Source organism: Heterocephalus glaber, unplaced genomic scaffold (assembly GCF_053883595.1).
Source record: "Heterocephalus glaber isolate CG9 unplaced genomic scaffold, H.glaber_assembly_v1.0 deba00000122, whole genome shotgun sequence".
Lineage (NCBI taxonomy): Eukaryota > Metazoa > Chordata > Mammalia > Rodentia > Bathyergidae > Heterocephalus > Heterocephalus glaber.
In genome coordinates, this window is record NW_028258138.1 from 71,876,537 (window position 1) to 71,892,039 (window position 15,503).

A 15,503-nucleotide genomic window follows, 5' to 3' on the forward strand; every position below is an offset into this window, starting at 1 on the left:
AAAATACTGAAGCAATTTTAAAACATCTAAAAAACCTCCTGACACTACCATCCTTTCTTACTTCTCAGATGTTATCTTGTAAGCACATCATACTGAAAACTAGAAATTCCTCATCACACAAGCATGATACCAAACACCAGGGTTGTTCTCCCTTCCCTAAAATATCATCTTGGGGGGGTGGGTAAAGTGTGCCCCGCCCACAGGCTGTCTGCACTCTGATTGGCTGCCGTCTTGGGACCTATTTGAGAGTTGGCAGTTGAAGCTCACTCACTTTGGGACTGGACAGCAAGAGAACAGACTGGGGGAAGGGACGTTTAGTTTGAGAGGGTGTTGAAGTAGGATCATGAAGGAAGAGGTGAAGAGAATTCCTGTAAAAGTGGCACTATGTTGTTGCCCTCTGGTCTCCAAAGAGATCAGTGAGGGCTGCCACATGTGCCTTTCCTTCATGCCAGGGGAGCCTCAGGTGCTGGTTGGTAATGACAAATCCTTTACCTACGATTTTGTGTTTGACTCCTCCACTGAGCAGGAAGAGGTCTTCAATACAGCAGTAGCACCACTCATCAAAGGCGTGTTTAAAGGATACAATGCCAACTGTTCTGGCCTATGGGCAGACTGGCTCTGGGAAAACGTACTCAATGGGAGGTGTGTACACTGCAGAGCAAGAGAATGAACCAAGAGTTGGGGTTATCCCTAGGGTAATACAACTGCTCTTCAAAGAAGTTGATAAAAAGAGCGACTTTGAATTTACTCTGAAAGTATCTTACTTGGAGATTTACAATGAAGAAATTTTAATCTTCTGTGTGTATCTCAAGAGAAAGCCTCTCACATAAACATCGAGGAAGATCCCAAGGAAGGCATAAAGATTACAGGCCCCACTGAGAAGCCTGTCTTAATTGCCTTGGACACTGTTTCCTGTTTGGAGCAGAGCAACAACTGCAGGACTGTCGCCTCCACGGCTATGAACTCCCAGTCCTCCCGATCTCATGCCATCTTCACAATCTCCATAGAGCAAAGAAAGAAAAATGACAAGAATAGCAGCTTTCACTCCAAGCTGCATCTTGTAGACCTTGCTGGATCAGAAAGACAGAAGAAAACCAAAGCTGAAGAGGATCATCTGAAAGAGGGTATTAATATTAACCGAGGCCTCCTATGCTTGGGAAATGTAATCCGTGCTCTTGGAGATGACAAAAAGGGAGGTTTTGTGCCCTACAGAGATTCCAAATTGACTCGACTGTTTCAAGATTCTCTAGGAGGGAATAGTCATACAGTCATGATAGCCTGTGTAAGTCCGGCTGATTCCAATCTAGAGGAAACATTAAATACCCTTCGCTATGCTGACAGAGCAAGAAAAATCAAGAACAAAGCTGTTATTAACATTGATCCCCAGACAGCTGAACTTAATCAGCTTAAGCAACAGGTACAACAGCTGCAGATTTTGTTGCTGGAAGCCCGTGCAGGTACCCCGCCTGGATCTGTAAATGTGGGACCATTAGAGAATCTACAATCCCTGATAGAGAGGAATCAGTCCCTGGAAGAGGAGAATGAAAAATTAAGTCATGGTCTGAATCAGGCAATTGGTCAGACAGTGCAGATGTTGGAAAGGATCATTTTGACAGAGCAAGAGAATGAAAAACTGAACATGAAATTAGAAGAGCTCAGGAAGCATGCAGCCTGTAAACTGGATCTTCAAAAGCTACTGGAGAAATTGGAAGACCAGGAATTAAAAGCAAATGTAGAGGTAATTCGTAACCTGCAACAAGTGATTATCCAGCTATCGCATGAAACTGTACCTTGCATGGCTGCAGCCATTGGTTCTGCAGTAGAAACAGAAGCTCAAGTGCAAACCAGTCCAGAGACCAGCATGTCTGCTGATGCTTTCACCGCCCAACATGCTCTGCGGCAAGCTCAGATGTCAAAGCAGCTGACTGAGCTGAACAAAGCCCTAGCATTGAAAGAGGCCTTGGCCAGGAAGATGACTCAGAATGACAGCCAACTACAGCCCATCCAGTTCCTGTACCAGGAAAACATAAGAAACCTAGAATTGGAAGTCATCAATCTGCAAAAAAAAAAAAAGAAGACTTGATTCTTGAACTTCAGACAGCAAAGAAGGATATCAACCAGGCCAAACTGAGTGAGCGCCGTCGAAAACGTCTCCAAGAGCTAGAGAGTCAGATAGCTGATTTGAAGAAGAAACTACATGAAAAGTCTAAGCTTCTGAAGCTGAAGGAATCCTCAGAGCATACTGTGACCAAATTGAACCAGGAGATAGGGATGATGAAGCACCAGCGGGTACAGTTAATGCATCAGATGAAGGAGGATGCTGAGAAGTTTAGACAGTGGAAGCAACAAAAAGACAAAGAAGTAATCCAGTTAAAAGAACAGGACCATAAAAGGCAATATGAGCTGCTCAAACTTGAAAGAAACTTCCAGAAGCAGTCCAGTGTGCTCAGGCGTAAAACTGAGGAGGCAGCAACAGCCAACAAGCGTCTCAAGGATGCTCTCCAAAAGCAACAGGAGGTGGCAGATAAGTGAAAAGAGACTCAGAGCCGTGGAACGGAAAGCACTACAGCTCGAGTGAGGAATTGGCTTGGAAATGAAATTGAGGTTCTGGTTAGTATTGAGGAAGCCAAGTGTCATGTGAATGACCTCCTTGAAGACAGAAAGATGCTGGCTCAGGATCTGGCTCAACTTAAAGCCAAAAAGGAGTCTGAGGAGAATCCACCTCCTAAACTTCAGAGGCGCACGTTTTCACTTGCGGAAATGCCTGCTCGCATTTCAGAGTCAGAGGATTCTATCACAAAGCAGATTGAAAGACTAGAGACTGAAATCAAACTCAGGGTGCTCAGATTGCTGACTTCCAGCAGAAGCTCCTGGATGCAGAGAGTGAAGACAGGCCAAAAAAATGCTGGGAGAATATTGCTACAATTCTGGAAGCCAAGTGTGCCCTGAAATACTTAATTGGAGAGCTAGTCTCCTCCAAAATACAGGTCAGCAAGCTTGAAAGCAGCCTGAAACAGAGTGAGGCCAGCTGTGCTGACATGCAGAAGATGCTGTATGAGGAACGAAGTCATTTTGGTGAGATGAAGACAGAGCTGCAGGCTGAACTGGTCAGAGTGGAGCAACAGCACCAAGAGAAGGTGCTGTACCTTCTCAGCCAGCTGCAGCAAAGCCAAGTAGCAGAGAAGAAGCTGGAGGAGTCGGTCAGTGGGAAAGAACAACAGCTGCTGCACACGCTGAAGTATCAGAATGAGGAGATTAAGAAGATGCAAGAAGTATGCGAGCAAAATCAGCAGCTTCTCCAGGAGAATGAAAAAGTCAAGCAGAAATTGAACCTCCTCCAGGCAGCCAACAGGCAGAAACTTCGTCTTGCTGAGGGTATCCCTCTCTCTCCAGACTCTTCCTTTGAATATGTCCCACCTAAGCCAAAACCTTCTCGTGTTAAAGTAAAATTCCTGGAGCAAAGCATGGACATAAAGGATCTAAAATATCATTCCGACCATTCTGTGAGTGAGGATGATGATGGCCACGGAGATGATGGGGACGATGAGGAATGGAAGCCATCAAAATTAATTAAAGTGTCCAGAAAGAACACCCAAGGATGTTCCTGCAAGGGCTGGTGTCAGAACAAACAGTGCAGGTACAGGAAGCAGAAGTTGGATTGCGGTGTGGCCTGCAGTTGCAACTCCACAAAGTGTCGGAACCGCCAGCCAGGCCAGGATAGTTTGGGCACTGTTGAGTGGACTCAGGATTCTGACAGCTCCTTCAAACTGGAAGACCCCACAGAAGTGACCCCAGGATTGAGGTTCTTCAACCCTGTCCGTGCCACTCCCAAGAGCAGGATCCTGAAAGAGATGTATGATAGGGAGCAGGTGCTATCAAAGAAGACTGCTCCAGCCCTCTCTTCCTTTGACCTCCCAAGACCCAAATATGTAACAGCAGAATACCAAGAAAAGGCTCTAGGGAAGAAAAAGAAGCGTGCACTGGCCAGCAATACCACCTGCTTCTCTAGCTGCTCCTCTATGGAAGAAGAGACTCACTGAGTGAGAGTTGTTGTCGGTACCCCCCTAGCCTGCCTCAGGAGACACACTCAGGTTGCAGACAGGGGCAGGTTTTGAATGACTCCTCTGGATATCAAGTGTCTTGCTGTTGAGCAGACAGAGTGTTATTGAAAGGAAGGGGACCTTCACTGAATATTAGCCCTCGGTTTCCTGCCCCTTGTCCCAGTCTACTTCTACTCTTTCTTCTCCAGAATGTGTTAAGCCACCTACTGGAGAGAAAACCCACTGACCTTCCCTCCCCCAGTGACATGTCAGGAACCAGACCCCAGTAGGATGTGGCTCTTTCTTGCTTGTGAGGAGTTGTCTGATTGTGGATGCTGAGGAGGAGGAGGATCCTCCCTGGGTCATCTCAGCACCAAGGAGGGCTCAGCCCAGATCCTGGCTCAAGTCCTGCACCCCACCTCAAGAACAGAGCTGGGACCCTTTCTGCCCTTACTCTGGATTTGCATTCTTTTAGCGGGACCTTCAGTTGTCTGCCCTGTTAGTGAAGTGAAGGAAATATTTTTAAATGTTAATTAAATAAATAAAGCTTAAGCTGGAAAAAGAAAACTGTTAATTTAAATTTCACCTAAAATGATAAGAGATCCGATCAAACTCTTTGGAAAGATAATACTTTCATAAATATTAATGCCAGATTTATAGATTTGCTTTAAAAGTTAGAAACTTTTTTGTATAGTATATAGTTACAGTTGCATTTTTAAGGATGGATAAGACATTTTCAGTATGAATTATTAAGTTGAAATTTCACTTTTTATAGTTTACAAGTAAAGTTTAACACAGTTTCATAAAACAAACTTATGAAGGTATAATATTTTATAGAAAAATATAAGCTTTATTTCCTGTTTGAATCAATGCTAACTCAATAATTTTCTTCCCTAGATACAGTACCAAAAGGCTTCTGGATAAAATGTACATTAAACTTCCATTTTTTGAAATTTGTTATATAAATAATTAAAATAAATCAGAAGCAGAGGAAAAAGGAAAAGGTATATATTATTAAAACACAAGGGAGGAAAGCTTTCCTATGTTTAATAAGAGTATTACCGCTAATATTAAAACATTTGATGATTTCTAGCACATTTTTCCCTGTTAAACAGTAAAGATGACATTTTTGGTGCTTGACACAAAACGATTTATTTGTTAAAACTAAAAAACTTTTTGATTCTTTGCACTTAGAAAACTCAGGAAAAAGTCTGCTGATTGTTTTAGTTTTGAGGTTAAAATATGAAGATAGGTTTTATATTCCATTCTCCCTTAGGTCTGCTCATGGCTCTGACTTTTGCCTATAGTGCCAAGAAACAGACGTATGGTTTTGGCTCTGACAAGTCCAGTGCACAAATCTTTAATCAATATAGATTCACATGTCTCCTATTTCAAATTTCCAAAAAAAGGAGAGTGTGATTGTTTGACCTTACTCTATAACCTTCAATAGACAAGTGTTTCTTTTCACTTAATCATCATAGGATCCTTTCTAAGGTAAATTAAGTTGTCATCAAAATAGCTTCTGAAGAGAAACACAGTAAGTAGTAAAATAGAGCAATGAGTATTAATATCAACTTTAATAGTATTCTTAATAAAAGTACTGATAAAAAAGAAAAACTCTTAGGGTGTTGGATAACAACAAAAACAGCTAACCTAACCATTCAAAGTTCAGAAGGAAGAATGGAAATCATGGAAAGAAAAACAAACTTTAATGTTAGGAATGAGCCAGAAAATATGAACAGTCATCATTTGTAAAGTGAATAAAAATTAATAAAATTCAACAAGTGTTCTTTGTTGAAAAATAAAGCAACTTTTCTTTTTAAAGTTGTATGACTTTGGGTAAATCATTTAGTTTTATGAGCTTTACTATCTTTATCTAAAAATGGAGATGTTAGTACCAGTGTTTTCTTTATTTTGTATACATCCTAGAGTAGTAAAGCTATTTAATATTATTATAACCAACAATAATAACTACATATATTAATTATATAGTCTTTTAAATTGCTTGTTCTTTAATAAGTTTTTTAAAGTTTTTGTATAATTGGCTGGACATATTTAAGATACATGTTTTGATAAGTTACAATATAATGTACATCAAGGAAACTATCACTACATTCAAGGAAATGAATAGATGAATCATCTCAGAAAATGTTCTTCCATACCTGTGTGATCTCTTCCTCCCATGATACCTTGCATCTCCTTCTACATCCTGAAAACAAAACAAAACAAAAAAACCCAAAAGACACTTTTTTTCTATCTAACTCAATTTACGTTTTTTAGAATTTTTTATAAAAAAGATAATATAGCAGGCACTCAATTTTAATTACCCTCATTAACTCAGGCTATTATTTGTTTTTGTTTTTGTTTTTTTTGTGAGACGGGCTCTCCATATGTGGTTCAGGTTGGCACTGAACTCACAGAGATTCTCCTTCCTCAGCCTCCTGAGTGCTGGGATTACAGACGTGTGGCACCATGTGTGGCTCTCAGCCTATTATTTGGAGACTCATTCATATTATTCATGTATCAAGAGCTCACTTTTCCTTATTCTTGAGTAGCATTCTGTGGTGGTTAAGCTTAATTGTGTCGACTTTTTGTCCTGGGAGCTGCCTGGGGATCAGAAGCATACTTCTGGCTACGTCTGGGTGGGCCTTGGAAGCATGACCGTCAATATTACTGTATGGGCTCCCTTACCCTTCCTGCTTAGATTGTTCCACTTTTCTGATTCCAGACTTCCAGGCTGCCATGAACAAAGTATATTTGCTCGGGCACACCATTTCACCATCATGTTTCTGCTTTGAAGCCAGCCAGCCATGGAATAAATCCCCTGAAACTATGACTCAAATGCTTCATTTCATCCTTTAAATTGCAGGTATCAGATATTTTGTCCACAACAGGTTAGTTGACTAATATACATCTGACTACATGGATACTACAATTTCTCCTTCCATTCATGTGTTAATGGACATTTGGATTGAATCCAGTTCAAGGCTGTTAAATATAAGACCACTGTGAGTATTTTGTGTATCATTTCTTTGTAGGTACACATATTTTGTGGGTATAGACATTTTCATTTCTCTTGGTCGATATGTGGGGATGGATTTAGGTATATTTAACTTTTTATGAAATTGGCAAATTCTTTTCCACAGAGACTGTTATTTTATATTCCAAAAAGTAATTCATGACTGTTATAATTTCTTTGTATCACAACCCAAAACTTAATATGTTCAGTACTTTTAATTTTAGCCATGATAATGAATGTGCACATGTATCACATTGTGGTTTGAACCTGTATTTCTTATGACCATGTTTTATATTTGTCCTTGGGCTTACAGGGCATTTATATATATTCTTTGGGGAAATATCTGTCAAATCTTTATCCATTTTATTTGGTTATTGGCTGCCCTATTGAGAGTTGGCAGTCAATTCTTTACATAGTCTGAGTATGCATATATCTTGATATAAAGGTACGATGTTATTTTCTCTCAGTCTGTGATTTGTATTTCATCCTCTTAATAATATCATTTTTCTTTTTCCAGTCCAGGGGATCAAACTCAGGACCTTGCGCTTGCCAGGCCGGCATGGTCCCACTAAGCTACATCCCTGGCCCCCTTAATTATGTCTTTTGTTTAATAGAAATGCTAAATTTTGATAAAGCCAAATCCATCAATTTATTCTTTTTTAGAGTGTACTTTTGGTATTCTGTTGTTAGATCTCTTTTGCTTTCTCCTTCTCTTTCTCAAGGTCACAAAGGTATTCTTTTATGGCTTTGATAGAACTGTTATAATTTCAGATTATATAATTGGATTGATTATCCATTTTAATAGATATATACTGTATAATTTATAGATTAAATTTGTTTTTAAATTTTCTGCATATGGATGTCCTTTTGTTCCAGATCCAATTGTTTTTTTAAATTTTATTTTAGTAGTACATATTTGCTTTACATGCATTTTACGATCATTTGGGCGAGTTGGTACATGTGCATCACACAGCTTGTTTCTTTTTTTAATCTCCCTCCCTCTCCTCCCCTAGTTATCCATTCCCCCTTTTCATAGTTACATTCATATATATATTCATAGTTCTAGTTATACATTCCCCTTTTTTAATATTGTTAATCTTAGTTTATGTTTATAGCATATAATGTCCACATTCACCGAGGTTATTAGGGGCTTGTGCCTGATACATCTTCACTCTACCTATTTCTCCGTCCTCTCCTTCCGCCTTCACCCTTGGTCCTCTGGACGCCTTCCCATGTGCTAGAGATCCATCTCCGTGTCACCTTATAGTCTTCCTTTATATTTCTCTTACTTTATACTTTGTCTTCCACACAGATCCAACTGTCGAAAACTTCATCTTTTCCCACTAAATTTTTTTGCATTTTACCTGAAAATCAGTTGCCTATATATATCTATGAGTCTATTTCTGTACTCTTATTTTATTCTTTGATCTCTTTTACTATATTCATGTCCAAACTAATGTCTTTTATAATGTAAAATCCAAATCAAGAACCATTAGTTCTCATTCTAGGTGCTTTTTCAGCATTGTTTGGGTTCTTTTACGTTCTCTGAATTTTCATGTGTGCCAGATTCAGTTTATCATTTTCACAGGAAGGCCTGCTAGGATTTTGACTGAGGTTGCATTAAAGCAACAGATGAATTTTGGGCAAACTGAGACCTCAACATTCGTCTTCTGATCACGAAAGTGGTATATGTCTCCATTCACTTAAGTCTAATTTAATTTCCATTAGTGATATGTTATAGTTTTTTTCACTGTCTTGTTCTCTTGCATCTGAAACTTTGCATCCTCTGATATCAACACCTGAATACAATTCTCCATGTTTTGAACTACTTAGAGTGGTTTCAATTTTTGTTTTGATCCTGACTAGACCATTCTCCAAACTTTCCACTACATTAGGTCTTAATTAATGACATTAAAAATTACTTAGACTTCCTTCCAGTGCAAATAGTTTCTTGTATAAAAGAGAATAGGTTTTGGAGAAGGAAATACAGGAGATGAATAATATATCTTTCATTATAGAACAAAACACATAAGTAATTACTTAAGCCATAGAAATTTGGTGCAGAAATTCACTTTAAGAATGAAAAAGTGTTTGTAACTTCAGGCACTTAGGATAATCGTCAGAAGAAATTAGTTACAATGTGAACTAAATGTTAGAGGATTGGTGCAAGTTTGGAATATTTAATAAGGAAAATACTTCTTTTTCCTTTTGTTACTACATATTTGCAGGATATGGAGTTTACAGTCATCTTGCAGAGTGGGTACATGTCTTTAATACAGCTTGTTTCATTTTTTTAGTCTCCTTCTTCCTAGGCACCTCCCTCCTTCTGCCTATAAATCCTCTTTTTCCCATGTTCATTCTTATCAAATATTTTTTAAATGCATGGCATTGCCTGAAAAATGCATTCTGAATTTGAATTCTAAGGAATGGAAACTTCCAGTGCTTCCACTATTTAATTAATAAAGAGAATGCATATTTTTTAAAGGCACCAAAGTATAAAGTGTGAAGCTGTTTGTTCTGTTTTCTTAAACTGTACTTTGGTATACTGGAAACAAGGAAGGAATAGAGATCAGATGGTGATGAAACTTTTATGTTCTGCATAGAACTGTCATTTTATGATTTAATTAATCATTAAATGCTTTTATTTCTGTTGGACTATATTAATTATTATCTGAAGGACCACAATTTGAGACCAGTATGGCGAATGAGAAAAGCCAGGACAAAGACTTTTTGGAATTACTTCTAGTAAAAGGATGATGTGGCACTGCACATAAAAATTGAGTATCCACGCTCTCCTTTACAGAAAGAACACAGTACGCATGGACCTGGCAGCACTTTGCTTTGACATGAGATCCGGCTTCTTCCTCTGAACCCTACTAGAATATCACGTTTCTGTAATACAGACAAGAATTTAGACCAACATGAATTGTATTTGAGTTGCAAGTACATTTCTAACTTAAAATGTTAAATCCATTGATATATGCATTTATTGAACCACATTATCCTACAAAGTATGTTAATACATGATTGATAATAATAAGTTTCTTAATTTCTTAAGCACTTAACTGCTATTCAATACAAGCCTATATTTTATATGAAATACTTGAAGTAAGCATAACAGAACTTATACTGATAAAGCTTCATTACATTGTAATTATAAATTACAAGTGACTAAAAATAATTTATTTTGAACAGTATATTTTTAAACATTTTCCAAATCTTTTGTTGCATTTTCCAAAAGTTTTGTTGCTTCTAATGAGTATGAATTAATGAGGTTCTATATATGAAATTTATTCAGATTTTCTCATTAATCAAAACTCATTCTTGCTTGCTATGATGGTGTGGTTGGTTTGACTGAATATTATGCTCTCTGTGGTTTCTCCACTCACAAGTCAATTAACTCCTTTGCTTCAACTCTTCTGTTTGGAAAATGGCTCTTTTATTGCTTATAATTCAGTCTCCTCACAGGAGTACTGGAAGGTATAATGAGGAAGGAAGTAGCACTGACAAATTGAAATCTAATGGAGCTTGAGAATCAAGGATCTATGATTTACACCTGGTCTTGTCGGTTAGGAACCATCATAAATTATATAACCTTTTTGGAGACCTCAATTGTTCCTTTATAAAATAATGGAATAAACTTCACTATTATTTGTTGGGAAGGTTTAAGTACAAAACCACCATAGGTTGGGGTAGCCAGAAGTAAAAATAAAGAATATCTAAGTTGGAATACTGAGTGTAATGATTTTGAAAGGGGAAAACTATGAAGTACAGGGAGGACACTGAGAAGGACTATCAGCAAATTCTATACTCCAAGAGACAGAAGGCAGAGCCTATGACTCATTTTCTGAGGCAGTTGTGAGTACATCATAGAAAAACTTGAAACTAAGGAGACGGAAATATAATTGGTAGCTAATTTAGATAAAATTAATAGGCAGTCAGAGAAAGATCAGGCCCTCAAGGGAGTCAGTGCAGAAGGCAAGACACCACATATCAAGATTGTGGCTGGAGGTGAATCCAGAGAGCCAAGCCTCCAGAGAGACACACAATAGCCAGGACTGAAGCCTTCCCTAGAAGTAAACAGCAGTTTAAGATTGTACTGTAATTAGCAGCACCTGGTACAATGAGGCCAGATGGGACGTCAGAAACATAGGTGGGTGACCAGAACTTCCAGACCCATACTCCCTTCCCTTTCCAGAAATGCACTTGTTATTTCTACATTAGAAGATATAAATAGGCTAAAGTTAATGATGCTCACCATATACCCTTGCTACATGGCTTTTCCGCTACTGGATCAATATAATTATAGTTATACTTGTAATCCTATAGGCTGATAACAATTTGATCCATAGCTATTCACATTGTGATTTTTCTGTATAAAATACCCCTGACAAACAGCCTCAGCAGCCACCCACTCCAGACCCCTCCTGGAAATCCAAGAGCTATTCTTCTTTTAATTTCCAATAAAACTCTTCTAACCTCTTCCTTTGGTTTGTGACCTCATTCCTCAACGTAGCGAGACCGCAAACTCAGTACATACAGCAAAACAAAGATAAATACCACATGATCTAATTTGTATGTGGAATTTTTAAAACTCAGTCTCATATGAACAGAAACTATAAAGATGATTACCAGAGGCTGGAGGGGAAGAGAAAGGATGAGAAAAGGAGAGAAGATGATCAAAGTGTACAATGGTCCAGATAGTGAAGGGGTATTTCCTCGTGATCTATTTTACTGCATGATAATCACAGTTAACAATAGGTTTTTAATAACCTTATTGCACCAAAAAAGTTGATGCGTTGGTGACATGGTAACTTTCTTTTTTAAAAAAAGACTGAACATGTTTTATAAGCCTAAATTATAAATTACAGAATACCAGAGTATTGCTGCATTAATTGGTAGATCAACACAGCCCTCCCCCATACCTCTTTACTACCTAAAACAGTACCTTCCCCTCTAATTCCCAGATATAAAGCAGCCAGAATTATATTTTCATTAAGTTTCAGGGTTATCACCAGAAATAGATTATGAAGACCTGAAGTTTTATGTTGAGCAAAAACGGGTTTCTCATTAAACTTTGTTTTAATGGGTCTCAAAATTCTGTGACAGATTTTTGGTCCAGTTGCTTCCATTAAAAAGTGTTGATTTTAAAAACGAATACCTTTTCATAACTTTCTTAGCATAATGATCAAAACTTTTCTCCATTATGCACATAGATAAATCATCATGCTGTATGCAATAAATTCCTCATGATTATTTGTCGCTTGAAATCTATTCAATGAAAAGAAATGTCATTCACAAGTACTAGTCAAGCAATTAATTTTGTATAAATTTGAGCTCTTTGTCTAAGTCAAAGAATGAAAATCACGGGGGAAAGGAAGAAATTAGGAAAGTGTTTATCAGTAACCATAATAGGGGAAAAAAGCTCCCTTCTAAATGGAAGTCCAGCATGCTTTTTTGATTTGGGGCTTACACAGTATAGATAATAAGAGCATGGGATGCTTTGTAGAGTTAAAAATTCAGTTATTTAGCTGGAAACTGGTTACACTGTATTTCTAAATTTTCTCCAACCTGGAGGTTGGGGAAGAGCTGTCAGCGAATGTAGTGTACTTCTGTGTAAGAATCTTCTTCCTACGAGGAAAGGGCCTTAACTCTCCATTCTTACCTAACTTTCATCTTTATTCTTGCATTTTCTTTTACATTTCTAAGCTTAACTAGCTATTTGAATTACCTTTCAACTTCTTGATGTGCTCTGCTTCTCTTTTATGGACTCTATCTTTGGGTTCTCTGACTGCCTACTTTTAAGATAACTAAATTATATTAAACTAGCTATAGAAGAATATTCTGCAAACTATAGAAATATACGGATATGTTTAAAAGAAAAAATATAAGGAACATGATTGAATTCAATGAATATGGGATTTTTTTAATTTGAGAGACTTCATTGGTATGAATATTATTAAGCAGAACAAAAGTAAAGTGTCGTAACCTATTTAGAATTTTATTGTTATTCCAGATAGCAGCTTCTTCTTTAGAGAGATCAACTTCATTACTATTCATGAGATTTCCAGGATGATTACAGTAATATGAAATAAGGGTGAGTATAATAAGGAAATTTTTCATAACTCATTAGTAATCACTCTTTATTCTGAGGTAAAGAAAAACTACCACAGGCCCATTTAGTAACATGAAAGTAGTTGTAAAGAGTCAAGTAAATGTGCTTCATCCAGCAGTATATTTGTATTTGTGTCCAATGAAGTTTAAGCCAAAGATATTTCGGTATCAGCACATATTTGTAGCATTGAAAATGGAGAAGCTTCATGCATGGCCACCAAATATTTCCCAGGTCAATTTGAAAAGTCATAGATTTGTATAAAAATTAATAAAAAATTTAAGCAGAAGTCAATATGAAGACTGCTTTATCTTTAAAAATCTATGTAGTCTTTCTTTTAAACCCCTATGATTTATTCTTATTAAGTAGGGGGAATTAAATGTAATTTAATATCATTATATGTTAATGTCACCATACAGCAATTTTAAACATGCTTATTAGAATCTCACTTGCCAACTGTTCAGTGAAAAATAATCATTATCTTAAACTTCTACCTTTCACTCTTCAAGTATTTTCTACTTTTCTGATTCCTCCTTATCTGACTCTCAACCACTGATAGATTGTGTAAAAAGGTAATAAAGAAACTTCCTATATGAGTGATGGTTTATTGGCAGAGAAAGGAACAATGTCTAATTGGTCAAGCCATTTCTGTGGTTCTTCAACTACTTGAGGTCATTATGTTCTCCGTCACCATGGAGCTAATGCTGCCTACATTACTAGAGGGAGCTTTAGGGTAGAATGAAGATGTTTCCGGTTTTCCTCAGGTTAAATAGATGAATTTTATAGCTTGCAGTATCTTGTGGTACAAACATGTTTTCAGTGTTCACTTTCACCCGAATGCTGTGCTGGAAGACCTTCTGCAGGCATCTGTGTTTCTCTTAAACTACATGTATTATATATTCTATCTCCTTCTGTAAATTCTTGCCACTGCTTTCTCAGGCAAATGCTTGACAAGTTCCAAATTTCCTCACCTAGTTGTATTTTGTTCCTTTACATAAAAACAACAGGATTTTTTTTTCACTTTTTTTGCTTTTAGCCACGGGTGAAAAAACAGTGGTGCTCTTTGAAGCTCAGCAAACCTCCTACATTCTAATATCTCTAAATGAAAAATGGATGAGCCCTGCCCTTACATTAAGAAGTTCCTAGCTCCTAGGAGTGTATAAATACTAGGAGTGTATTTGTTTATTTCACGAGACATATAGGCATAGTTAAAGAGGGGAAAGGAAAAGAAAAAATATAACAGAAAAACTCTAATCTCCAAAAATTCTGTTATTCTGGTGGATAATCTCTCTAAGGCAAACTCCATGATGCCTAACTACCAATGTTCTCTCATTGGTGTGATATTTCCCACCGTACTATTTATTGATGGGATATGGGAATTACTTTTAACTTATAGGATGTGTTAAGGATGCAGAGACATAGTAGTATTGTAATACATAAATTTCCAATCCATTTTGAAAAGAATCTCTCTCCTTCCCTAGCTCTGAAGAAACAAACCGGCCTGTGGTCAGTATTTGTTTGGGAATGCTCATACGCCATGAAAGGGAGGACAATTTCTAACCAGCAGCATAGAGAACAGAAAGAAATTTTCTCAGCAAGAAGCAGCTTTTTTTCAGTCAGATCTCAGGTGAGTCTCCAGCTCTGGCCAACAGCTCTGCTGTGGCTTTTTGTGCTCCCGAACCAAATGACCTGACCTGAAAGTAAAGCCTGACCTGAAACCCTGGCCCACACAAACAGCAAGATAATAACCATGAGTAGTCTTCAGCACCTAACAGTGTAATCAAACTGTTAAGAAGCAATATATAACTAATATATTGACACAAGACCAATCTGTCTTCTCTAGCAATTTTTAATTTTTTTTCCCAAGGTAGCAGAAATTAGGTTAGAGAAAAAGTAGTCCTCTTAGTTTGGATTAACTCAGTTTATCTCATGGTGAGAAGTTTTACCCCAAACCTTGCAAAGAATGATAGAGATGGGTGAGGGAAAGGAAGTGGAAATGTTCTTGCAGAATGGTCATATATTAAAGGTGACAATGTTAAGCTTGTATTAAAAAATACTTTCCATTTTTACCAGTATTGTCAGGAAACCATGAGGAAAGGAAGAGAAGATCAGATGAGAATATGCTTACCAGCAATAAAAGGAAAAGTAGAAGAAAAATCATAAAACAATTATACGATATAAAAATTATATCTCTTTATGTCGTGTAAGAAGCAAAGTTTAGCTTTATGTCCCTAGAGAAAAAATAAAGGTCAAATATAATCAATTTTAGTAAGAAATAATGTTCCTAACCAAAGCTATGCTTCCAAAACAGAAATATTTTTTAAGATTACTC

The 15,503-nt window shown here is 37.3% G+C and overlaps 2 protein-coding genes across 2 annotated transcripts in view; one reads left to right on the forward strand and one right to left on the reverse strand.

Moving 5' to 3' along the window:
* Positions 1-15,503, reverse strand: part of LOC147830481 (uncharacterized) — an 86,563-nt gene that overhangs the window by 15,728 nt on the left and 55,332 nt on the right. The window lies entirely within an intron of this gene.
* Positions 314-4,685, forward strand: LOC101707631 (chromosome-associated kinesin KIF4A-like). Its single transcript, XM_013069568.3, is given in 5 exon segments — positions 314-589; positions 591-789; positions 792-2,062; positions 2,065-2,836; positions 2,839-4,685. Coding segments are annotated over 5 exon segments (3,690 nt in total). The 5' UTR covers positions 314-343; the 3' UTR covers positions 4,041-4,685.